Here is a 26,785-nt window from a genome sequence, read left to right as displayed (position 1 = left end):
GCAGCAGCATTGGAGGCTGCAGGGGGGTGGGCAGGGGGCTGCCCTCTCTGTTACTTAGAGATTTTGCAAACTGGCACTAGCACCATGCAGGCTGGGCAGCTTCTCCCAGAGTGTTTCTAGAAATACCCTCCCCGGCACCCTAATATGCCAAAGCTGGAGCCACTCAGACCCTTACCTTTCACAACTAGGAAGGCTCCCCGACCATGAACAAGAGGGTTGGGAGCCTTTAAAGTATCGGAATTATAACTTTAGATGAAACAGCTGAAGGTTGCTTTTTAACTTTTCTAGCCAGAGGCCCCAACTACCAAGGCTGGATCCAACAACTCACAAATATATGTCCTACCCAAAACTTCTCTGAGCTTCAGACCCTTATGTCAGTTTGCTTCCTAGACCTTTCCAAGTGGGTTCCCCAAACATCCCCAACTTAGTGAAGCCCAAACCATGCTCCTGGCTCTGTGTTCACTCTGCCCTCCTGGCCTGTCACTGAAGCCAGAGATCTGGGGTCCATCGGTAATACGCCTCTCCCCTTCACTGTCCCTGTATCTAGTCCATCACAAAGTCTTGTTATTTCCATCTCCTGAATGCCTTTAATGCCCACTGGATTGCTGCCAGCTTGATCCAAGCCACCTCAATCTGCCTGGACTATGGCAACGGCCTCCCCACTAGTCCTCAGAAAGGTCCTGGCTCCCCTCAAATCTGTTCTCCAAACCTTCTGTCTCTCCCTTAAACAGACAAATAAATTGCACACACACTACACCACCCACCCTGCAAAAGCAGCTGCGTCATGAGAATAGACAGAACTTGAACTGGCCTTGCATGGTCTGGTACCATCTACCTCTACAGCACCTCTCACCCGACCTCTGTCTCTGGGCTCCAGTCCAGATGCCAAATGCCTTCCTTTTAGGTTTTCAAACACAGTAGGCTATCTCCCACCATGGGGCCTTCGCATTTGCCCAGAATCCTCTCTACCCACACCTTGCTCATCTTCTCCTAGTAAGTCTTCCTCCTCCTTGGGACCTGAGAAGCCTTCCCTGACTTCAGCCCAGGTTGGTTCCCTTGCTATCTGCCCTCAGAGAACTCTCCCCTGTCCTGGGAAGGCCCCATCTCCAGCCGTATGTGCACATGTGCTCATGTGCAGAGCTGTCTGCCAGGCAGTGAGTCCAGCAGGCAGGCAAATGTGAACACACCAATCGGATTCACCCTAATCTACACATCCATGGTTGATAACTTCACAACCACCACAGCTGACAGCAAGCTAAGGCGGCTGTGCTGCCCCAGGAGGGGAGGGGAGCCACAGCTGTCACTCACAGACAGCTCTGGTTGGCTCACTATGTGAATCACCCTCATCTAGAATCATCTCATTTAAATACTTTTGAAAAAAAAAAAAACACCCAAACTTTGAAAGGCTGGAATTTATTAATAAACAAGAACATGTTATAATGAAGCATTTTAGCAAAACTTCAAACAAAAGCAGGCAAGTGTCTTTTTTAAATAAGGCATCTCATTGGCCCTTTCCCCGTGATGATTACAAGTTGACGCCTGTGAATAATTAAAGCAAGGTTTATGGTATTTTTATTATTGTTTTATTTCTTAAAAGAAAGAATTATAAATACTCAATTTAAGTAGTACATTGGCTTTACGCACACTCAGGAAACACTCAACTTTCCTTTAAAAACAAACAAGAAAGTCCCAGCAGAGCCCCAGAGTGATGCCAGGGCAGTGAGGGGCCCAACACAGATTGCAGGTGTGGTCTGCCCTCCCTGAGGTGCCAGATCAGAGGGTGAGAGGGGGCGGGCAGAGCCGCTCTGGCCAGAAGGGTACTTGCTGTGCTTAGCCCGGACGCATGTCCTGGCTCCCAGCCCTACTGACCTCCTGCCTGTCCCACAGTGTCTCCCCTTCTCTCCTGGTGGCAGAATGTGCCCAGCATTCCCACACTCTTCTCCCAGGCCTCTGAATGGCTGTACCGCTTTGTTGCTCAAGATTTTCATATCTCTACCTCCAAGAGAGCTCTCTTGACCTACAGAACCCCTCTCATTCTCAATCGCCTCACTGTAAGGTAAATAAGGTGATTCACCAACTCAGGTGAACTGTAAGAACAGAAATGTGACCTGCCTTACTCACCCTCTACTCCTATAACCTAGCCTAGCATCTGGCTCATAGTAGGTACTCAAGACTGTGCTGAATGAATATGTTGGACACTGTAAATTAATAATGTAAAATCATTATTTCCTTTTCCTTCCCACAATAACTCTACAAAGCAGACTCTGTTATTAACATTTCCATGTTTTGCGGATAAGGAAGCTGAGGCTCAGAGAGGTTAAGTCACTCAGGTTGCACAACACATGACAAATCAGGGGCAGGACGTGAGCCAGGTTTGTCTAACTCCAGAGTCCAACCTCTGGCCCATGGTTTCCTCAAATTGCCGATAAAGGGGAATCCCTCTGGATGATTTCAGTGTCACAAATGTTAATTCCTTGGTTCCTGCTGACTGGAATTCAGGGACCCAGGGTGGACCAAGAATGTTTAACAAGAATCTCAAGCAACCCACCCTAACCCCCAGCTGAGTGTGAGAAACAATGAATTAGACCCTGCTAGGCAGCCCTAACTTCCACTGTCAAGGGCAGAGGCTGCCTACAGGATTTATTCCCATCCTGCGCAAGAGGCTGATCCTGGGACTGAGCCCAGGAGGGCGAGGAAGGCCAAGAAGGGGCCTGGGGAAAAGCTGGAGCAAAAACACAGGCTCCTGGGACTTACAGGCTGGCAGGGCATGACAGGGAGGAGGGGGGAGCAGCAGTGCCCGGGAGCCTCAAGACCCTGTGGGCCCCTGGAGGGGCTCTCTCGCCTGATTCCAGGGTGCAGCTGTGCTTCCCCAACATGTGGCATGGCCTACAGGACCTGACTCCTGCGGGAACATCCTCTTCTAGACTCGGCCTTCCAAACATCCTTCCTACTTCCCTTTCAGAGATGACCACAACCACCTACCAACCACCCTACTTCTCAGACTCTCCGCAAGGAGCTCCATGTTTACTTCAGTCATGCCAGACACTCTCTCGCCTCTGGGCTTTAGCACATGCTGTTCCTTCTGCTCAGAATGCCCGGGCAAAGCCCTCTGTCCTCTCTGAGACTCCGCTTCAGTCGCCTCTCCTGGGAAGCAGGGTTGGAGGCCCTTCCAGTGCTCCCACCACACTCTGGAAGCCATGTTCACCCAGAGCCTTCCCCATACGAAGGAACAGCTGCCTGCCTGACCACCCCAGCCCCACTGAGGGCTCCCCCAGGGCCAGCTTGGGCTCTGATACCTCTCAGGGACTCCAGTCCCCAACATGACACACATCAACAGTATCTGGAAAGGTTGTGGGCAAGGCTGGTTTCATGGGTGTGGAAGCTGAGGTCACACAGCACCACACGGCCACACTTTCATCTGAACCAGAGCTTGCTTCCAGCCTAGAAAGGCAATGGTCTTCAGACAGCCAAAGACCAGATACTCCTTTGTGGACCAGACAGCACCCATACTTGCATTGGGCACAACCTGGCACTGTCAATTGCCATTTACACAGCATTTTCTGCACCAAGGCCACTCCCAGCTGGGGCTCTGACCCTGGCTGGGCACCCATTTCACAGGAGAGGAAACTGCTGTGGGTCCCAGTGTCTAGATCCGCCAGTGATCAGGTCACTGCTAGACCCCTTGATGACATGTGCATCCTATTCCAAAGGCACCGCAGCCCACAGCTAAAGGGAGGAAATGACTGCACCCCCAGAGGCCTACAGGCATACAAGTTTCGGTAAGCCCAGCAAGCCCGCATCCATCTCACCCCCTGCTTCTGCATCTGACAATTCCACTGGCCTGAGTCACAGTTTTCCCTTGAAGCTTAACTGACCACTGAAGGTAAACAAGATTGTGAAAGTAAATGGCCCTCGGGAAGAACCATTCCCACCTGGAGGCTGTTCTTACTTATTTAAGAGGGTAGCCTGGCCATACAGAGGGGCTGTGTCTTGCCACAGTCACACAGTTGGCCATTTACGCCTGGGACCCAAGACCCTGTGTTTCTGCAGGGCACAGTGGATGGGAACCAGCCCTGGCATTCCATAGATGTTGTTTCTAATCAAATCCCTATCTTGTCCTAGAAAAAATAAAACTCATTTAATTCTACCCAAAAGCATGTATAAGTTAGAGTGCTTTTCATACGACAACTTGTAGGGTGCTACAGCTGCCCTGGGAGTGTCCCAAGGCCACCTGGGCCAGGGTCCACACCAACCTGGGCTCCCTCAACATGCGGCTTCTACAGGGGATGTCCAGAGGCCAGCCACACTCCCTACCTGCGCCACATTTGCCACCTCCACATCTGCTCCCCCAGCAGCCACTGAGTGCTGCCTGACCACCAGGGTGCCACCTAGAGGGTACAGGGGCTGAGGCTTCCTGTGGTGATGGTGCCCACATGTGTGCATGCTCTAGAGCAGTCTGCCCCTTTCCTCCTCCCCTTCGCTGTGACTTGGAGGAAGGCAGTATGGTCATCCCCACGGATAGACAAGGACGCTGAAGCTCAGTGCACTGAGGGAACTCGCTTGAGCTCACAGGGCCAGTATGTGGGTACAAACCCAAGCCCAATAGCTCTCGAAGCCCTGTTGTCACTTCTTTGTAATGCTGCCCCTCAGCTGGAAAGGGCAGGGTACGCTTGAGGAGTGGCTGCACTTAGGCTTTGGGGTGAGCAGGGGAGAGGCTGAATCCTAAGATATCCACCCGGCCTAAGAGCAGGAAGCTGCAGTTGGGGAGCCTGGTTGGGCTGGGGCAGGGCTTGATTTGTGGTCTTGGGCACTAGAGCCCCATCAAAGGGTTGGAAGGCTGCAGGTCAACCTGGGCCCAAGTGGGACTCCAGATGCTTACACCAGGCTTGAAACACACCAAGCAGGACCAGACTGAGCTGGCATCTCTATAAAGGGGGTCTACCTCAGCAGTGGGGCAGTACCACTCCTGCCTGTCCCCTCCTTAAGAAAACACCACTTGGTTTACAGCCGCCATTTCTCCCCTGCTCTAGCCATGCCTGGGCCACCCAGTGCCATCCTTGCAGAAGACTGTGAAATGCTTAGGCCTATCAGGAGTGCAGACAGACCCACTGTCACAGGTCCAGGCCCCTCTCAGCACAAGAAGCTGGCTGTACCCTCTGCCTGGACAGCCGACTGTAGGTCAGGACTCCAGCCAGCCCTTAAATGAGGCTCCCTGGAAGCCATGAAGAAGGATAAGGCAGCATGAAGCAGCAACTCTAAAAGCAGCTCCAGCAACCTTGAGTTGGAGGTGCCCTGGGCCATCTCCACAGCTGCTTCATTTCATGTCACAGGGGCAGGTCCCAGGGACCTGCAGCCTCCTCCCACCCACCCAGGGAGCTCAGGCAGGGTCAAGAGCACATGCCTTGGACTCTGGCTGCCAGAGCTTGAATCCGGGTTCCTTCACTGATTAGCTTGAAGAAAACTTTTAACATCTTTGTGTTCCTGTGTCGTCCCCTATAAAACGGGACAATCACACCTTCCGCAGAATGTTGTTGAAAGTCCAGAATGAACATATATAACAGAGCAGAACCTGGCACACGCAAGAAAATGGCTAACAGACACTCCCCCAGCTGTTGTCCACTCTGGGGCTCACTCCCTATGCCATGCAATCCCTGACTCCAATTCAGAATTCACTGCTCCTACAAACCATCAAATGCTAAACTAAAAGAATACTTGACCCCAACTAAGCCAGACATGGCAGCCTTCTTTATCCACCAGAATCTGAGAAATCAGGCCCCTTGGGCCCAGTGTGTGCAGTGGGTATCGGCACCATCTCTACAGATACACACTCAGCATAAACAGCTATTCTCAGAAATTAAAGGAGACCCACACACGAAAGAACTAAAGGGAAACAGGTCTTCTGGAAGCACATACTGGTAGCAGTTTGTCTAGCTGCAGCAGATTCTCAGGGGCCTGATGGAAAAGGGCATGCCATTCATTTGGGGTTTGGGGGTTAAGAACAAGCTCCAAGCTTCCACAGGAAAAAGGCCTGCAGAGCCAGCATCCTCCAACCTGCCAGAGCTTTAGAACACTGAGCATTGATCTCTGACAATAGCACCTACAGAGAGAAGCCTTCCTGAGTTCCCTGCCTCCTGTGAGGTCAACCTTCCATTATCACCTGTCGAATGTCCTTCCTCAGCCGTGCCTCCTTAAGGAGACAACAGGATATTACAACTTGACTGCAGGTGTGATTCAAATCCTCAAGCCAGGAGAAAGGCAAGACCTCACAGAGGCTCTTCCGGTCCTGGGTGCGGGCAGGAAATGCACAGCTCAGACCACCTTACCCCGAGTCTCTGCATTCCATGGGCCAAGTAAAAAGGCCCATTAAAGAAAAGACGAGATGCAGAGTTGTACGGGGTGGTGATAAAGACAGCGAAGCTTACTTCAAGCCCTGCTGCAAGCATGCTATGTGGCTCTTGTCAAATCCTCATGACAACCTCTGGAGAAAGCCAGGGGAGGTAACTGCCCTGTGAGTGATGGGACAGGACTCAAACACAGTCTATCGGTGTCCAGCACCTGAGCTGTGATGGTGTGGACACCGGGAAGCACCAAGCCAGTGGATATTTCTCAGTTTTGCCTGCCTGACATCCATTCTGCATTTCCTAGGAGTAACCCAACTTACTTAGTGAACCATCCCTCCCACCTTGTCCCTTCCAGCTCCAGGGGTGGATGTGTAACCCAGCCGGCCCAATCAGAACACTGTACTCATCCACAGTGGTGAGCTCCCGTCCAACCAGGCCAGGGGCAGCCTGTTCCTTAATTGTGTTCCTAACAACTAGGAAAGAGATGCCATTTCACTTCTCTTGTCATAAATGATACTTTGGTCCAAAAGTAACAGATAGCCCTGACTAGAACCATGTGGAGATAGAGCTATCACAAAACATGAAGTTGTGAGGCGGGGCAGACACACAGCAACCTTCAGGTGCAGGCTCTGCTTCTGGGCAGCTCTCCTGCCTCCCAGCCTCTGCAAACCTCCAGGCTGGGAGTAAGGTGGCCGTTGAGCCCCCGAGTCCAGGCGTCATATCCTTCCTCCCTTCAATGTCCAGTGAAGGAGAAAAGCTGTCTTTTCCTGTTGAGTTCCAAAAGGCAGAAAAGCTTTTCCCCAAAACCCTAGGGGACACCCCTTCACATATCATTGGCCAGAGGTAACAAGCCGCTGCCAAGGGAGGAGTGTTCCACTGCCAGAACGGATCCTTCGATAGCGTGATGTTCAGGAGTCAACCACAAGCAGCACTGTATCTTGGATTTGAAGGAGAAAATGGGAAGCCAGAGTTGTGAGGATTACACCAGAGAAGTCGCCACCTGAGCGTGTAGCCCACACACAACAGGGCAGAGCCAGTTCTGGAGCCAGCCAGCACTCCTGATGACATCCAGACGTCTCCAGCCTTGAGCCTATCCGTTTCCTATCCTGCTCAAGGCAATTGAAGTTGGGTTTCTGTCCTTTGAAACCAAAGTACTGCCTGATACACAGAGAGCAGTGGGAGATTTTATGAGGCTTTAAGACAAGAAACTGAGGCTGGAGAGGTGATAATGAAGAGCTATGCTCTGTCTTCCATGCCATGCACTTTTTAGTTTATCCTGGAGACAATGAGGACCCACAGACAGATGAGCAGGACAGCAATGAGGCTTTTCTGTCAGCAGGGCTGGGCTGGACTCAAGAGGAAGATCTGGGAGGCAAGGGGAGGAGCAGCATGCCATAGGAGGGGCCCTGCACGGCCTGAGAGCTTGAACTCGAGCAGTGGCCATGGGGCTGCAGAGGAAGGGCCTGATCTGCAAGGTCCCTCCTGAGGGTGACGACCAAGGGTGGGCTGGTCTGCTCAAAGGGCCTAGCATGGCTTCCTCTGGCTTTCCCAAAACCTTCCTGGTATCCTTCTCTGCCTTCTCTCCTTCCCAGGGAGCTCCGACCCTGTGCATCTGGCGTACAGGCACATGTGGGCCCAGAGAGCAGAATCCCGTAAGCTTCCAATGCCAAAAGCCAGACAACCATGAAACATCAAATGCACAGAAACTGCCTTCTTTTATGTATCTTCTGGAACAGAAAATACTTCAGGATGAAGGTCACTCAACATTTTCTAGATAAAAACATGGCAGCAGAGGGAACTCAGCCTTGAGAGCCGATGTTCACAGGTGTTAGAAAGCCAGCTCTGCAGCCTCGGGCACCTGATTCACAGTGACTGCTCCCAGAATGAGGCAGCACAGGGACACAGGGAGCATCACCACTGCTGCTTACTGATGGAGCATCAGGACACAGCCTAGAAGACAGGGGCACAGCCCCAGAAGGGAGTGGCGAGCTGCCCAGCTCTGGGTTTCTGCAACTGGGCCCAGGGTAGCAGTGAGTCTAAACACAGCCCTCTCAGGTCACTCATTACCTATTTCCAATCAAAATCATACTGAAAAACAACTTGTTTATTTGTTTTATTGGCTTTTTCCTACTATTTCTTTCACCAAATATTTTCTGGGGCCTACCTGGGCCGAGCCCAGGATGGATGCCGAGAATACAAAGATGGAGAAGACTCAGCCTCTGCCTGCAGGGAGACCAGGGTCCACAGGAGATGCAGGCACAAAGACAAATACAGCAGCAGGCAGCACAGAGGATGGGCACACCTCTACCCAAAGGATGTGAGCCTTGAGCTGTGCTGGAAAGTGAGCATACTGCAGGTAGGGGACAGCCTGGAAGGGCTCCAGGGAGAGAAGCAATGCAGCATTCCTCTGGGAAGGGGAGCGCCAGGGTTGCTGGAGGTGGGGGAAGGGCAGATTTGGAAGAGTCAAGACTGCAGGCTTGTTTGAGCAAGAAAATGGATTCTTTCCAGATGTCATAATCTTATCTCACCCTTGTGATTAGCTTCAAAGACCAGAGGCAAAGTTTGTAAAAGTAAAAACACCTACCAGTATTTAAGGTTTTCTTTTCCCTTTCTGGGGGTTTTCAATGAAGAAGAAAATAAATCTGAATATAGACTTGATTTGCTATCAAATTCTGAACTCTTCCCTAAAAGCTTTATCAACTAAATAGGTATCTAAATATATCTAATAATGTTTGCCATCATTATCAGAACATTGATTGGATTCACAGTGGACCACAGCGGGGTCCGCAAAGCATATTTGCATTTCAATAACTCACTTAGTAGCCCTGAACAGGACCTTACACCCCGGAAGGTGCCCTGCCACTTACTACTTCTGGAACCCACAACAAAAATTCTACATGAAAATAATATCAAATGGCAACAATAAACATGACAAGAGTATCAGCTAATGCTTGTGTGTCTCCTAGATGCCAGGAAACTTATATACATTATCCCTAGTCCACACCACACCACCCTGACCCATCTTCCAGAGGTCCTGGACAGAGCCAAGCACACAGGGGTCATCCCAAGTTTGAGCTGAACCAGTGAAACATGAAGAGGTTGAGTGACTTGCCTGTGGCCACAGAGCAAAACATGAAGAGGTTGAGTGACTTGCCTGTGGCCACAGAGCTGGTACATGTCTGCCTTGAGTCCCTCTGCACTCCCAGCCCCTGCTCTCTATCCCCATGCTCTGTGGCTTCAACAGTTTCTGATGTTACAGCCCCGATAGCCAATCACCACCAGAAACATCACTAGCCTGAACTCCCAATATCAAATCTTATCAGAGGGACTTCTCAGGCTGAAGATCAAGAGAGCCAAAACGCCTGAGCAGAAAGCTGGTGACTCTTAGGATAAGTGGCCTTTAAACTGTTCTAGGGACTAAAGGGAATTTTTTTCTCCTTCACTCCCTGTTCCCCAACATTTTCTTGTTCAGCTAATTGGCCCCAGCTGGGAACAGACCTGGTCAACAGAAATGGGGGCCAGGGTATGGCAGGCTCCGCAGGCCAGCCCAGGGCGGGAGGGGAATGTGACTGTTTATTTGGAATGGCTGTGCCCTGCCTCCAAGGGAGTTCAAGCGGTCAGATGTGTCCAAGTCTATTAGTGAAATCTGACAGAGATGTCACTGTGTTTGGAAAGAGAGCCATGGCCCCCCATGTCCTGGTGCCCAATAGGCACTGGCCACCAATCATGGTTGGTAGAGGGCAGAGGTAAGAAAATGTCAGGATTTCTGAACCTCAGGCTGTGCTGTAATGGGCTCTCATACATGTCGCAGCCCAGGCAAGGCCTCAGCAAAGCACAGCAGCATGGCCACAGAATTGCCATGGGGCCTGCAGGCCCTGCTCTGGAGTAGAGGCACCACTACCAGCCCAGGCATCTCCTCTGGGGCTCCCGTGGCAGTAGGGCACACGGCCAGGGCTGGGTCTTCAGAGCTGGATGAATGACTTCAAGTCCTAGCTCTGCTGTCCAGTTAAGTTTCCTGGGTCTAGGTTCTCTCACTTGTGGGATGGGCATGCCAGGAAATAAAGGAATGGGCAGTGCCGGCCATCAGTATGCAACGGTTCTGACATGTCACCCCCAGAAGCCCAAGATGGTGAGCAGGGGCAGCGTTTCCCTGCGAGGAAGCAAAAGCTCAGAGCTAAGGGACCTGACAGGATCAGAAAGGACTAAAGCCTTTTTCTGATTTCAGTCCTTTCCATGCAAAATTCGTAAGTTTCCTAGGGCTGCCATAACAAATTACCACAAATTTGATATCTTAAAACAACAAAATATTTCTTCTCTCACAGTTCTGGAGCCAGAAGTCCAAATCAACGTGCCAGCAGGACTGGTTCCCATGGAGGCACTGAGGCAGACTCATCTCCATGCCTCTCTCCTGGCTTCTGGGGGCTTCTGGCAACCATGGGCACCCCTTGGCTTGGAACAACACAGCTCCAATCTCTGCCTTGGTTTTTATATGGACTTCTCTCTGTGACTCTCCATGTCTTCTCCTTGTCTGTCTCTTACAAGGACACTGGTCATTGGACTTAGGGCCCACCCTAATCCAGGGTGATTTCTTCTTAAGATCCTTACCTTAATTACATCTGCAAGACCCTCATTCCAAAATGGTCATATTCTGAGGTTCTGGGTAGACATATTTTAGGGGACCACAATTTAACCCACTATAGTCTACCCTCTGGTACCCAAAATTTACATCCATCCCACATACAAAATACATTCACCTCTTCAAACATCCCCCAAACTCTCAGTCCATTAAATCATTAACTCTAAGCCCAAAATCTCATCTAAATTATCATCAGCTCAAAAAGTTCCTAATCTCATCATGTAAGTCACCTCATCAGGTAGGGGTGAGACCCTAGATATGGTCTATCCTGGGGCAAAATGCCTCTCCATCTGTGGACCTAGAAAACAACTTACCTACTTCTAACATTCCAAAAGGGAGATGATGGAAAAAATACAAGGGTCATTGGTCCCAAGCAAGTTTAAAACACAGCAGGGCAAATTCCATGAGGTTTCAATATCTGAGACTGACCTCTGTGGCTACTCCCCTAGCCTCTGCTTCTGTGTCCACAGCCCTGCTCTCAGAGTCATTCTTCCTTTTTTAGTTTTTGAAGGATAACATGTGTTTGTAGCTGAGTTGTTCTATCAGTCTGTTTCATGTCTGTAGAATCCCAGAAGTCTGACAGCTTTTTATTCATTTGTCAAGACTCTCTCCCTTTCGGTTCAGTGTTTTTGCTGGTATAACATTCTCAAAATCCTTCAGGGTCTCTTACATACATCAAAGGGTCCATGCCATTAGCCAAGACGGCTCTCCACATATCCTTGCTATAGAAGTCCGTCTCTATTCCTGGCTGCTGCTAAGTTGCTTGGATCTGTGAGTCACACACCTCCTCTCTTCAACAGAAGGTTGTCCAGGCTCACCTTTGGCCTTCTCTCCAAGGTATGCTTTCTCAGCAGTGAATTTCCTAATCTAAACATCCTTTGCAATCTAGAGGGACTGAGAACCTCCCAAATCATCAAGCGCTGGTTCCTGTTTGCTAACCGTTCCTTCCTCAATTCATTCCTTTTCCCTCGTGTTTTACTATAAGCATCAGTGGAGAAACAAGGCAGCATCTTTCACACTTTGCTTAGAAATCTCCTTAACAAATGTCTCAGTACATTCTTAGAAGTTTTGCTTTTCCTGACTAGTAAATTAGATCATCAGGCAGTAGATACCAAAAGTGTTAAAAAGTAGGCTGGGGAAAAACAGGTGCACAAAAGTAAAAGGAGAATTAAATTTGTTATCTATCAAGCACCTGCCATGTGCCCAGTACTAGAGATCAGTAACTGGCATCCTGATAGGCAAGTTCCACCTTTATAAGGACAAAGAGGGTAGCCAAAAAGCTCAGAACAGAACCCCACTCGAACATCCCTGCCTCCTTACCACTGCTGACTTCTCTGCCTCAGCCCTTCTCCATGCCCTCTGCCCTAACATTGCAGCCACTGACTCTTATCAAAAACTTTTTTCTCCCTCTAGAACCTCAGGTACCCCCAATTCAGTCTATCCTGCCCCCCAGAGAGCCCTCTTTTGACACCTCTTTCATACTCCCAGCTCCTCTCCCAAGCTGTAAGCATGTCTTCTCCCAGAGTGGAAGGGATGCCAGGTCAGGGTGGCCCCCAGAGGTCTGACTTAGGAAGCAAAGAGACTGGAAAGAAATTTAGTACTGATTCATTTTTCTGTTCTAGCAAAGAATCTGCAAACAGTCACCAAAGTAATCTTAATTTTGTTAATATAAACTGAGTCTACTTTTACACTTTTGTGCTTTATTTTTTAAGATTTGCACTTTTAGTCCCTGGCTTAAAGTAGATTTCATTCAAGTGGTCTTTTCTTGGGACCGATGGTCTTCAGAGGAGGATGTGACAGCAGGTAGAGGAGGGGACTGTGAGTCACAGTGTCCAGGGGACATCCTAATACCCAGGTCTGGCCAGGTTCCAGGGCTCCTTGGATATGGTGGGGTCCTGCCATCCAACTCCTCCCACTAGATCCAAGGAGCTCTGGAACCTGACCAGAGCCGAGTCCTTTCTTTTGTTTGGTCCTTTTTGGTCAGGAGACTCTTCCCTAACACCCCTGGCCCCTGTAGGAGGAAGTAATAGCCACACTGTTGTAAAATGAGCTGGGGGGTTGAAAACTCAGGTTGCCTTCACTTGGGAGAACCCTGTTCATGCCTACCCTCCATGAAATGCCCCTTCCCTATATCCAACCATGCTGCTCTAGACCAGGGATGGCACACACAAGGCATGGGTGCCAGCAGGGTCCCTCTCCACTTCCCTCACTCAGGCCAGGTGCTGCTATTATGGCCCTCTCACCTGGAGGGCAACGTGGTTCATTTTATGTGTCAACTTAGCTGGGCCACGGTGCTCCAACTTTATTCTGGGTGTTTCTGTGAAGGTGTTTTCAGATGAGACTAACATTTAAATTGGTGGATGTTGAGTAAAGCAGATGACCCCTATAATGTAGGTGGGCTTCATCCAATCAGTTGAAGGCCTTAAGAGCAAAAGGATTAAATTCCTCAGAGAAGAGGGGATTCTGCCAGCAAATGACCTTCAAGCTGCAGCTCTTCCCTAGGCCTCAATCCTGCCAGACTACCCTGTAGATTTTGGACTTGCCAGGATTTATAATAGTATAAGCAAATTCCTTAAAAAAAAAAAAAATTATCTATTATCTATTTATCTATCTGCATTTATCTATTTATCTATCTAGGTGCATTAGTTGGTGTTCTCCAGCAAAACAAAACTAATAGGAGATACAGATATCTAAATATTTACATCTATGTATCTCTATCTATGTATCTATAGATACCTAGATATCTGTATCTCCCATTGGCTCTGTTTCTCTGGAGAACCCTAACCAACACACCTAGTGAGCCAGACAACCTTAAAATGCCTCAACACAGCCTCCGGGTAGCCATTCCCAATTAACATGCAAATTGAAATCATGCAAATCCAAGCCTCTCTAGCAGGTAGCTGAGTCCACAGGGCTGAGAGCCTCCACTTCCCTGTACTCTAGGCTCCTTCAAGGATCAGAGAACTGCCCTGGACCCCAGCATTCCCGGCAAGATCTCACACGAATTCTAATAGCCTGTGTTCCCCACCTTTATTCTTGTTGAAGGGGAGGCAGTCAATGAGGCAGTCAAAGAGTAAGTTTCTCTTGTCGCATAAAGTAAAACTATTAAAAATGCCTTCTGAATAAGGGGAATATCAAGGCACTAGACATCTTTCAAATCAGAGCCAGGCCATTGTAGTAGAAAGGAGGGGTGATGGGGAGGCACCAGCCTATTCATCCTTCTCACAGGTCTTCAGAAGGATAATGCGGCATCTGCCGATGGCCACCAGGAGTGCAAAACCAACCTGGATTTCTTCCAGATTCTATGACTGAGCACCACAAGATTCACATCGTGTTTAATTTGAAATTACTGTGGTTAAGAAAAAGGTACCCAGAAATAACTCCACATATACTTTTCACCCTGATGTACAGCCAGTGTCCAGAAAGGGAGGTTTCCCCTCCAGCAGCCCTACTTGTTAACCATGTGATCTCAAGGCCACCTCACCTTCTGGAGCCTCAGTTTCTTTATCTACACAGAACACCTACTTGGGAACACCTCCTTGTGGCACAACATAGGCCTCCAATAAACAGGTGCTATGAGAATTAGGGAGAGCAGCAGTCCTAGAATCTGAGGTGAGAGACTTGGAGCTGGGCGGGGCCAGGCAGCCACAGGGTGAGAGTGCAGGAGGGGAGGTGGGGCAGAGCAGACAGTGGGAGTCACAGGGCAGGCACAGGAGGCTCAGCAGCTGAACAGACAAAGGGACAGTCCCCCTCCCTTGCTGCCAGGGCGGAGGCCAGAAGGGAGGACAACGTAAGACTGACCTTGAGGGCAGGGATCTCCACACTGTCACCGAGGCTGATGGAGCCTGAGAGGATGGTCCCTGTCATCACAGTGCCTTGGCCTTTGATGGAGAAACAGTGGTCCACAGACATGAGGAACGGTCCCGAGGGGTCTCTCATCGGGATAGAAATCTGGGACGTCAGGAGCTAGAAAAGAGAAACTGGTGCCACAGTCTGTGGGGAGAGGAGCCAGATGGGGCAGGGCAGAGGAAGGCACAGGATGTGGCTGACCAGCAGTTCATCAAGGCTGCCAAGGTGGACTCAGCTCACAGGTCCATGCCTCAGCAAGGTGGCCAGGAGATCAAAACCACCAACTCTCTGACTGCATTCCAAGCTTCTCGCATGCTCTCAGCTCTTTCCACTCAGTCTGAAGGAAAGGGCACCTGCAGAAGCCTCTTCTGTCTTCTCCCGTGGAACTGCTACAATGGTCTGTCCTGCCAGGCCCTCCACACGGCAGCAGAGTAGCCACTAAAGGACACCCTGTCCCATTGCTCCCTGGCCTCATGCATTTCCCCAGCCTCCTGATGCCTTCAGAATTTAAAACTTCCTTATCATCTAGTCCCTAGGTGCCTTTTAGGCCTCATCTTCCACCACTCCCCGATGTATGCCAGAAGCCAGCCACCGGCAGGCCTAGAGTTTTACCAGCTGGCTCAGCCTCGCCTGTACTGCAGCAATACCTCCTCTGGACAGGCTTCTCTGTATGGCCACATTTCCCCTACCCCCATCACCACAGCTAACACTCTCCTGTGATCATCTCTTTATTGTCTCCCCCATAGGGCTGTGAGGGCCAGGTATCTCCAGTAGCTGGCATCGTGCCTGCGAGAATGACAAGTGAAAGAAGAAGAAACAAGGGGATGTGGGGAGAGGGAGGAGGAAAGGGTTGTTCCCAGTGGCCTTCCTTCTCTGCAGACTCCATATGCCTCAGCCTCACCGGCCGATTTTCCTCATGCCACCTGTGTGCCAGGAGATGCTGTCAGGGCTCAACACCAATAAACAAATGAAAACAAAGACTAGGATTACTTGTGTTTGCTACTTTTTCACTTCGTAAGGGAACAGGCTGTCAAAAAAGTATTCAGTGGTGAATGTTCCAAAGTCTTAGTCTTGAGATAACAATTCTTTTGGAAAAAGACTAGAGATTCAAACAAAACAGGCTTGGTCCGAGATTTATGTAGAGGCTTCTTAAAGGAATATACAAACATCTTTCATAGCAGCATTTTTGAGGATTTTGCTTTAACAAAAACAACTGTCCCAGGCTCCCAGACAAATGGTCTCAGGAGCCTGATGAAAAAGTAACAAAAGCCTCACCCAGAAAACATTTGTTTGGCTAAGCTGACAAGATCAGCACGTGTGAGTCACAGAAATGGTGGCACTGCATGTACGTGGTCACACCTCATCTTGGCTCTGCAGAGCCAGGTGCAGGTGGGCTGTGAAGCTGACCGCAACAGTCAACCCGGGTCTGAATCCCAGCTCCACCGTGTAACTTGCTGTGAGACATGGGTCAAGTTATTTAACCTCTTTGAATCTCAGACTCTTCGTTGGTATATGGGGATAAATAATTTCAGCCTCCCTGAGTTTTTGTGAATGTCAATGATCCTGTATGTAAAGAACTTAGTACAGTGCCTGGCCTGTAAACATCAACATCGCTGTAATAGGAAGCACTGACATGGCACTGTTCCAAGCACGTCATACACATTAACTCATTTAACCCTCACAACAACTCCATGAGGTATGTGCTACTATCTTCCAAGTGAAGGAACTGAGGCAAGAAAGAGTAGATCATTTGCCTGAGGTCAGAGAGAGTGGTGGTGGAGCTAGCACCTGAATCACAGTCCAGCCCCAGAGCCATGCACGTTGCTACTCCACCCCTCTGAACGGCCTGAGCACTCTGTGGAGGAACTCTGTGGCCCCATTCTCACTGCTACCTTCCTTAGTACCAGCACCACCAGCACCCACACACACCCTTCCTGATGGATGACTGGGCTCCCTCCCTGACTACCACCACAAGTTAGGAAGAACAACCTGGGCCTCAGCCCCACAGCTTCCGAAGATAAGCCTCCCATCTTTGGTGGAGGTGCCCAGGATGGAAGCTGCATTGCCCCTGCTGCTGGGCTCATGTCCTTCACCCCTGCCTTGCTGGCACCCAGCCCAGGTGGTGTACTGGAGGAGTTGATACAGTCTGAAGGACTGGAATAGATGTCATGGTCCCAGGGTTCCAGACAGGTGGGAGCTGCTTTGTCTGAGTGGAGGTATAACAAGAGAAAGGAAAAAGCGAGGCACAGCAAGGTGTGATGAGCTCTGCAGAGTCTCTGGCTGGAGTGTGAGTCATGGGCTTCAGGGAACCTTAGGATCCCCAGTTTGGGTTTACCTTTTTGAGGGAGGTGGGGGAGTTGTACTAAGGTGTGAGCAGTTAGGTTAATGGAACCAACTGAGTCCTCTTGCTAGGGTTGCCTCTCTTCCTCTCCCAGGGGAGAGAGGGACACAAAGGGGTCTGCCTGAGCAGCGCTGGGGCTAAAGGGCAACCTGGATTCAAGCTGACAGTACCTCAATGAGCTCTGGAATGCCCTGTGGAGCTTCAGTTTCGGGGGCCTCTGGTCCCCCCGGCTTGGCCGCCACGGGTATAATCGGTGCACCTCGGAACCTGAAATGGAAAATAAGTCCCATCACAGTTACAGAGATCAGCAACATGGACACAAAGCACATCCATGAAGCACCTGGCACAGTACCAAGTGTGATGAGCGTCCTCTTCTCTCCCCCCATCAACCAAGCCTAGAAGACAGCACCACTGTACTCGCATGTGGCAGATGATGCAATGGAGGCCCCAAATTTCCCCCTTTGGGGGAAATGTCCCTGCAATGGACATCAGAATTTTAAAGGGCTCTCTTAGATATTAAGCTCCACTTTCAGAGCTCTCCCTAAGGAGGCAGCAGTGATCCTGGCCCCTAGGCTTCTGAATAAAAGACCTCCTTGAAGAAGACCAATAAATACATCTCAGCCTTCTGAAGAGATGCAAGAAATAATAGTGACCAAAAAGTCCCTGTAGATGTACCTGGAAGCACATCTCTACAATCTCAGTTTCTAAGGAGGAGCAATCCTGCCTAAACTCTACTGGGAAAGCCCCTGCATCTTTAAGAAGACATACTTAATCTGTGTGGACATTTATCTTTCCCATTTAAAAAAAGGAACACTGTTACGGGGGGGAAAAAAAAAAGAAGGAAAGAGAAAATAAATAACCCATAATTCCATCATTGTAGTGTATTTTCTTCCAACCATGGTTTTTCTATGCTTTGCCAATGGATTATTTTTTTCAGATTTTGGTTATAGTATGCATACAATTTCATATCCTGGTAAGTTATTTACCATTGTATCACAAATAACTTTCTGTTGAATGAGAGCAACAACAATAACAACTTACATGGCTGAGCCAACCTTATAATGTGAGGTTTAAACGAAAGCATCTACAACACATGATGGAGTTGTCACCATCTTATAGATGAGAAAATGAGGCTTAGGGAGGCTAATTGATTTGCTTCAAGTTGTTGGCTATGAACCTTAGAGCCAAATTTGAACCCAGCCCATCTGAGTCTGAAGCCAGGGCTCTCAGTCTCTTTGTAACACTTCTCCCTGCCTGGGCCTGTTCTTTCATTGTTGACACCTGGACAATGGTACGGCCCAGAATTTACATGCTTGTACATGCTTTCCTCCATTACTTATTTGTGATATTTCAAATTTTTCACTATTATAAATTACACTGTGATAAACATGTCAGTGGGCATGAATGATTTTTTTTTTTTTTTTTTTTTTGCCTTGGCTTTGGGGTAAATTCATGGGGTACACATCTAAGAGTGAATACACACTAAAAGATCAGCAAAATGATAGAGCAAGGACATCTGAAAAGCCCTCTTCCATGGAAGCAAAGAACACTGGCAAAAAGACCAGAATCAACTTGTTCAGAACTCTGGAATTAACCAAAGGCTTGAGCAATCTGTGGAGTGTTTACTCAAGAAGAGTCTCAGTAAAACCAAGTGAGTTTTCGATGTTTTAACTTGCCCTCTTCTATGCTAATTCTGCAGCAGTCCTGAAAACCAATCAGTAGCCTGCCAGGCACTGAAAGGGGCAGAATGGGTTTGAGTTCCTTCAAAGCCCTTCTCCCAGAGAACGATCATGATTTTCCAGTCTGGTGGTTCCCTGGAAGGCCCTACTCACAATGCTATATTTATTTGATCTGCCTTGGAGCTTGCTCAGTGCAAATAGCCTTTACCCTGCGGGAGTTTGTTGAAAATAATCAGAGGCAATTGTTTAATATCACAGCTGCCTGAGGGAAGCTGTGATGTTTAATAACCAAAAACTTCTCAAATTTCATGGAAAATATTAATCTACACTTTCAAGAATCTCAGTAAACTCTAAGTAGGATAAACTCAAAGGCACCCACACCTGGCACATTACAATCTAACTGTTGAAGGCCAAAGACAAAGAGAATCTTGAAGCTATCAAGAAAGAAGCGACTTAACTCATGTACAAGGAATCCATAATAAGATTAGCAGCTGGTTTCTCCGGAGAAACCATGGAGGCCAAAAGGTATCAGGATAATATATTCAAAGAAGTGAAAGTTAAAACAAAAACAAAAACAAAAAACTACCAACCAAGAATTTTATATGCAGTAAAAAAATGCTACAAAAATGAAGGGATACTTGGGATCACCATATGATTCAGCTATTCCACTCCTAGGTACTTATCCAAAAAGAACAGAAAACAAATAAAGAAATACATATCCATACATGTCTAGAGTAGCACTATTCACAATAGCCAAAAAGTAGAAACATCTCAAATGTCTATCAATAGATGAATGGATACACAAACTATGGTGTGTATATATACACAAACTATGGTGTGTATATATACACAACAGAATATTATTCAGACATTAAAAGACATGAAGCATCAATACATACTTCAGTGTGGTGAACCACAAAAACACCGTGCTAGGTGAAAGAAGTCAGACACAAAAGGTTGCATATTGTACAATTCCATTTATATGAAATACCAGAATAGGTAAGTCCATAAAACAGAAAGTCGGTTAGTAGTTCCCAGGCTGGTGGGGCACAGAGAATGAGGAGCAAAGGGCTTAATGAATACGGTTTCCTGTTGGGGTAATGAAAATGTTCTGGAATTAGACACTGGTGATGATGGACCATTCTTTCCACACTGAAAGTATGAATTTCATGGTATGTGAATTCTATCTCAATTACAAAGAAAATAGATCGAAAGGTATGCTACCTTTTCTACTACCACAATGAACATCTAAGATGCCTATTTCACGGTATGCATAACAAAACAGTCTTTTAAAAATTATTTTTAATATATACTTCATTTTAATTTGTATTTCCTTAATAAGTAAGCCATACAATGTTGAACCACTTTCAACTGTTTGTATACCCAATGTATTTTCAGGAGACATTTCTGTAGCACTTCTAGTTCTGGAGTTTGTTTCCTCCAGGAAGAGCCACCCTTACCTTCCCGACACTGAGGGCTGCTCTAAGTGCTTCTCTGTATATACTCTAGCATGCAACACAGTGGGAGTGACAGAAAGAGACAGGACCCTTTACTGAGCACCAACGGTACAAGCAATTGTGCTAGAAGCTTTCCAATCCCCATCTCCTCATCACAATCCTGTAAGGTGGGTATTATTCTTCTTCCCCCTATTTCGTAGAAGAGGGTCCTAAAAGTTTGGCCAGCTTTGGTAGCTTGTTCCAGGCCACAGGCTAATGAGTGGTGGGACTGTGATTTAAAGCCAACTCGGAGTTTACTTTCCACCTGAGACTATCATGAGAACAATCCTCCATCAGCCTAGGCTGGAGGCAGGGGCATGTGTCTCTTCTCAAATCCATATGAGAATTTGGAAAGTAGCTGATCTTCAAGGATCAGGGAACATATATTTAATTCCTGTAGCCAGATTAACAAAACCCTTGCCCTTAATTACATACATTAAATATATGTAATTTTAGTTCTCAAACCAGTAAAAAAATGATGATAGCTATAATTATAGTACCTAATATTATGATAGTTTGCTACCACTTTCAAATTGCAGACATAAATTTATTGAATCCTTAATAACCCTCTGAGGTAGGAAGAACTGCTGTCATCATTCCCACATTCAGAGTCATACATTCATTCTCCAAATAATGGTGAAGCACCCACCATGCACACAGCACCTGGCTAGATGCTTTCACATGACTCCATTTAATCCTCACAGCAATGATGTCAGGTATAATATCATTTTAGAGATGAGGAAACTGAAGCACAGAGGGTCAAATGATTGCTAAAGGGTCACTGGTGAAGCAAATGGCAGAAGCAAGGAGGAATCCAGAGCTCAGCACTTTGGACCCAAAAGCCCTATTCCAAAGCCCTGTCCTTCCCACGGTGCTGGGATCCCCAGAACGACCTCCAGCATCCCCTCCCCAGGGATAGTGACCTGGAAGATGGCATCAATGGTCTTTCAAAACACAAGACCAGAAGACTGAGCCCAGTGCCAGCCTGGGCACAAAGAGGGGATGACAAAACGTCAAAGTCGCTCTGCTCCCTCCCCTCCTCCTCCTCTCTCAGGGCTGACCTGCACATAGACCAATTGTCCCACATCCTCTTCACAAGCTTTGTCAAATTTGTGTGCCACCTGAGCTATTCTTTACTCATTTATTTTCCTTAAAAGAATTAATGTTCTTACTTAAATATATTTATCTTAAAACACAATTTCATGTCGCTATCTAAATGGAAAACCACCACATGCCACAAATAAAAGGTAGAGTAGAAGCCCTCCCACCACTGGCCCCTTTAAGGACATCCATGAGGCAATGCTCTGCACTCCCTCTGCAAAACCTGCTCCTGGCTCCTAGCACGCCAAACCCCCATGCTGAGGAGACAGCATGATGTGCACAGGTCACGCTCAAGAGGTGAGTACTTCCTGCACTTTTGCCTCCTGACCTTTATGGTGAACCTGGTTATGCTGTAAAGTTGGTAATGCCCATTATAAGTTTCACTGAAATAACATAATTTAATTTAGTATCATGAAACAACAGTGTGAAAAGAGCTGTTTCTGTGAAAACTAAATTGAATGCTCTGGAAAGGTGTGATAAAGACAAATCTCCTTAAAATCTAGTGTTAAATTAGGTGTGGATAAGAAAACCAGAGAAGACTTGCAGGGAGGTTGTGTGAAAACAGAAAAATTCTGTACTCAGACTTTGTAAATCTTGCTTCACTGAAATTGTGGGCAGTGCACTGCATTTGGGAGTGATTTATAGATGAAAGGTGACTTGGAGCTCTAGTTAGTGGGCTCATCCTGGAAGAAAAGACGGGCTGGGCAGTACATATACTAGCAAGTGACAGATGGAACAAAGCTGTGGAGCCCCTCTGGAGAGCATCTGAGCAAAGAGAAGGAAACTGCTGCTCAAACACTCACAACAGAATTAAAGTCAGTCACTGAGGCTTTCTCTGGGAAATCTTACTAGAGAGCACCTCCGCAACACTGAGAAAACCGCACCAACTTAGAAGATGTGACCAAGAGAAACAATCACATACAAAGAAAAGTATGCCACACTTGGATAGAAAAAGCCAGAATGATCACGGTTGCTGCCCACAGTGATGCGACTGGAGACTGCACGCTACAACTTTTCCTTATTGCCAAATCAGCAAACTCTAAAGCTTTCAAAAACATAAATTCTGGGCCAGGTATGGTGGCTCACACCTGTAATACCAGCACTTTGGGAGGCAGAGGCAGGACGATCACTTGAGGCCAGGAGTTCTACACCAGCCTGGGCAACACAGAGAGAACCCATCTATAAAACAAGTGTTAAAAATTAGCCAGGTGTGGTAGCGCATGCCTATAGTCCCAGCTTCTTAAGAGGTTGAAGCAGAAGGATCGCTTGAGCCCAGGAGTTCAAGGTTATAGTGAGATCCAGACTGGGCAACACAGTGAGACTCTGTCTCAAAAATAAATAAATAAATTACATACATACATACATACATACATACTGACCAAGAAGAACATACAGTATATAGCTTACTTAACTGTACTCAGACCAAATGAATTAAAGATAACATATAGATTATAAGTGATCATGCATGGAAAATTAAAATTATAAATGACACAAAAACCAAACATTCTTCAAAAGCACAGCCTGAAGAAGAGGAGTCAGGCCCAAATTCAGAACTCAAATCCACATGCAGCCAAGAAGCCCCAGACGAGCCTGGCCCAGCTGCCAGTGTCTTAGTGCTGATGAGGAAAGGGAGGCATGATGCTGAGAATGCTGTATTTCTTCTGTTACAGCTTTCATTGTTGATTTTATTAAATAAATATGCATGTACATGTTTTAAGTTAAAATACTATGTTTAAGGCATGAATGTGTCATTTTTTATGACCCTCTGCTCTAAGGGACTTTTTTTGATTAACCAACCATAGCCCAATCTCAGGGGACAAGAAATCTTCTACTACTGGAGCTACAAAAATAAACACAAAGAAAACAAAATAGAGCTATTAAATTCTAGCTAGATACTATTACCTGCTGAAGACGCTGAGGCTGGTTAAAAAGTTAGGGAAATCTTTAAGACATTAACAGTACCAATTTGAGACTTTTTTCTGACTTAATAAAAGAGATTTAAAGATAACTGAAGGAGGATTAACTTTCATTGCAATTTTGCCACATCCAAGCACAGTCCCAGATGGATCTTGTGTGACATGTGGTGCACATCCCTCACTCTGAGTAATACTGCCTTCATCTTCCTCAGACCCTCGGCCACCCCTCACATTCCCCCACTGTGGCCCCAAACAGAAGCCAGGCAAAGGATCCAGCCCAAGAAGAAGCACTTGAAGGGAAGAGCCCAAGCTTGCTGCCAGGTCTATGGGGGCCTCCCAGGAACCCATGCTGACACCCCAGCCCCAGTCCCGCTCCCCAGCCCCTCCACGCTCTTCCCTGGACTCACATCTAGAGCCTCCTATAGCCCCAGATTTCTCTCCTCTTGGGACAAAAGCCCTCTTGCTTGACACCTCCACCCTGCCACTTTCAATCAATATCCAATTTCTCCTTCTTCTCGTATTTCAAAACAAATCCCACTTCTGTTTACCCACCAGAGCTTATGGCTGATTTTCTTACAAGGTCACTTCTGTCTCCTTCTCTTTTAAGTGCAGGACATTTACTAAGCACTTCCTCTGTGCCGGTCTCCATGGAACGTGCATGACGAACACACAAAGGGCTCCCAAGAGCAATGGTGGTGAGGGGCTGGGGCACCAGACCAGGGTGCCAATTCCAGGTGACACTAAGAGGAATGGGGGCCAGGGTTCAGGGAATCATGGCAGAGAAACAAGTTCCTGAAGGTCAAGAGCAGCTCCCGGTGGTCAACTCAGTGCTCTTCCCTTGCACTTGCTTTCCTCTGTGGCATCTGACCAGGTGACTGTCCAGCAGTGGCATTCTTCCCTCCTCCCTGACAACCCCATACCTTTATTTCCATGGCCCTTGACTATCCTTCATGTCCCGAGAGGCCCTTCTTCATCACTCATGCGCCCACTGCAGGCCTCCCCAAAGAGTGGCCCGAGAGCCCAGCTCTTCCCCTGCATGCTGACCATGGGGACCACAGCCCCTCTGTGGACCATTCCCAAACCAGCATCTCCAGCCAAGCCCCCTTTCCAGCACTCTAGCTCTACCCTGCCATCTGCCATCAGGCTGCCTCCCGGCCTCTAATTCCTGGCCTCTGATATAGGATGGTATTGCCCTGGCCTCTGAATTAGTCATCTCTGACTGCATGGTCACCGATGTCTCTCATCAGTCACTGCATCTAATCGGTTCTCCTCTTAGGATCTTGCTCCAATCCATCCTGATTTTCATTCTTAATGGGTTCCACTCTGGGTCAGGCTCTTCTCACCCCAGGCCTCCCAACTGCTCTCCAAAGTGTGTGCACAGACCACAGCTGTGAGAACCTTCTAGCAGCACTACTCTGAGGTGCTGGTCTTCTCCCCTACCCACTCTCAGGACTCTGTGACTGTCCTGGGATGAAGCCCGGGCCCAGGGTGGTGCACAAGGCCCTCTGGGGTCTGCTCCAGTCTCTCCACACTGACTCATCACAGCAAAAGCCCTGGGTATCTGGATTTTTAAAACTCAAGCTCACACTGTTGCCCTCACCTCCTTCCCTTCCTCTCCTAGGCAAACCTCACCCAGGCAATGGCAGCCTGAGGCAGGATTCCAGCAAGAAACCTAGGACTAATTTCCATTCCACAGCCGGTTTATGCGATTTCACCTCACTCAGCCCCCATTTCCCTGTCCAACAGGAGATGTCATGACCTAGATCACAGGGTTGTCTCCCAGACTCAATCGGTTAACATGTATAAAAGTGCCGTTTGGAACTCACGAGGAACCCTGGGAACTACTGCAACCACCAGCCGTCTGTACCTGCACACCAGCCACAGATGACGGCACCTCTTCCCAGTGACCAGTTCCTGGCCTGTGCTCCACATTTTGAACCTCACCCCTGCTTAGTCATCACATGCCCTTCTAGAGTTAGTCCTCATTCCTGACTCCCCAGCCAGAAGCAAACTTGCCTTCCTCAGAATCCCCTTGCTACTCTGAGGAGCCACTTCAGCTCTGGCATTTAACTCTGACACAAAGCAAATTCCCCAGCCTACCTCCGCCATCGTCCAGGTACTCAGGATCTCCTGCCCAACTGCATGGGAGGCTCCTCAGTTGGGAGGAGCTTAATTCAACTAGCCTTTGAAACCTCACCCCACTGCCCTGGCCTGGCTGGGAGCAAACCCTTGAAGAAAATCAGATTTTTTTCTTTTTTAAAGACAAGAGAAGTAACTTTGAGGAGGCTGGAGTTCCCTAAAGAGCAACTTAAACAATCTCAGGGGCCACTCATTGCTCCAAAGGTCAGTGTGACAAGATGACTTCAGTTCAGTAAGGAGATTCCAAACAGGGCCAGAGACCCACCTGTCAATCAGTTCTAGAGTAGCTCAGACATGACGCGCTGCCCCCACAGAAGTAGTGGGGCTTAGGTCTTTGCCTTGAGAAAAGCAATACCCAGGAGAAAAGAGAGCTTGCAGAAGGAACAAGGGAGGGAAAAATAATTCACAAAGGAAGGAACTGTGAGGAGAGGGAAGGAAAGAGGAAAAGGAGAAAATAACACTGAGGAACAGAGACAGAGAAGAAGAAAAGAAACACAGAAGAGAAAACAGGAAAGGCAGGAAAAGAACTCAGACTTCTCTGAGACCTGCTCTGTACCAGGCACCAGGCTTGGTGGTGTCCATACCATCTCAATAGTCCATGGGCAGGGGCTCAGGTACTATATTCAGAGAAGCTATGACTTGCCCAGGGAGCCCAGGGAGTAAGTGGCTGGTCTGCAGGAGCCCAGAGTCCAGGCCTCTCCCATAGGAGAAAGAGACGGGTAGGACAAAAATCTATTCTTAGCACTAAGCAGAGCTGATGGAGCCAAGACCCAGCCATGTACACTGGCTCTGCTTCCACGCCCTGAGCCAGAGGCTCAGAGGGACACAGAGTCGTAGGAACGTGCATGGGGAATTCCAGAGATTACCCATAAAGCTTTTGGAAATTCAATTATCTTTATCCAAACCCTTTTGGGCAATGTATAGTAATAGAATATAACAGTGTGTTGGGCCAGGTGTCTGGCCCTTTCCCAGACTCAAGAGAAGCTGGCCTTCCTGACACCCTGAACATGCTACACACTAGGGCACCCTGGCTTCTGGCTGTACAGGGGAGACCCAGCCCCATGAAGCCCTGGGGAGTAGAGTTTAGCAGCCACTGGATGGGTGTCTGGGAGTACAAGGGGCTCCAGCCAGAGACAGCAGCTGCACAGTTCTGTAGTGCGGGCAGGAGCTGACCCAGAGCTCATTTAAGGACTTCTGTCTCTGTCATCCCACTGTCTCCTCCAGACTTCCCTGGCAGCTACAATATGTTGCGGTGCTTGCTGGGTCTAGATGTGCTGACTGTGCATG

At 48.1% G+C, this 26,785-nt stretch overlaps 1 protein-coding gene across 2 annotated transcripts in view; it reads right to left on the bottom strand.

Moving 5' to 3' along the window:
- EEFSEC (eukaryotic elongation factor, selenocysteine-tRNA specific) overlaps positions 1–26,785 on the bottom strand; it is a 256,464-nt gene that overhangs the window by 129,570 nt on the left and 100,109 nt on the right. The window contains exons 3-4 of one of the 2 annotated variants that reach the window (XM_030942640.1): positions 17,338–17,434; positions 14,779–14,943 (exon numbers count right to left, since the gene is read on the bottom strand). In XM_030942640.1, the coding sequence (XP_030798500.1) occupies positions 14,779–14,943; positions 17,338–17,434 (262 nt within the window). The remainder of the gene's footprint in view (positions 1–14,778; positions 14,944–17,337; positions 17,435–26,785) is intronic. The other variant, XM_030942646.1, reaches the window with a different exon arrangement.

This window comes from Rhinopithecus roxellana, chromosome 1 (assembly GCF_007565055.1).
Source record: "Rhinopithecus roxellana isolate Shanxi Qingling chromosome 1, ASM756505v1, whole genome shotgun sequence".
Lineage (NCBI taxonomy): Eukaryota > Metazoa > Chordata > Mammalia > Primates > Cercopithecidae > Rhinopithecus > Rhinopithecus roxellana.
The sequence above is the reverse complement of the archived record's forward strand: the minus strand, read 5'-3'. Positions and strand labels throughout refer to the sequence as shown.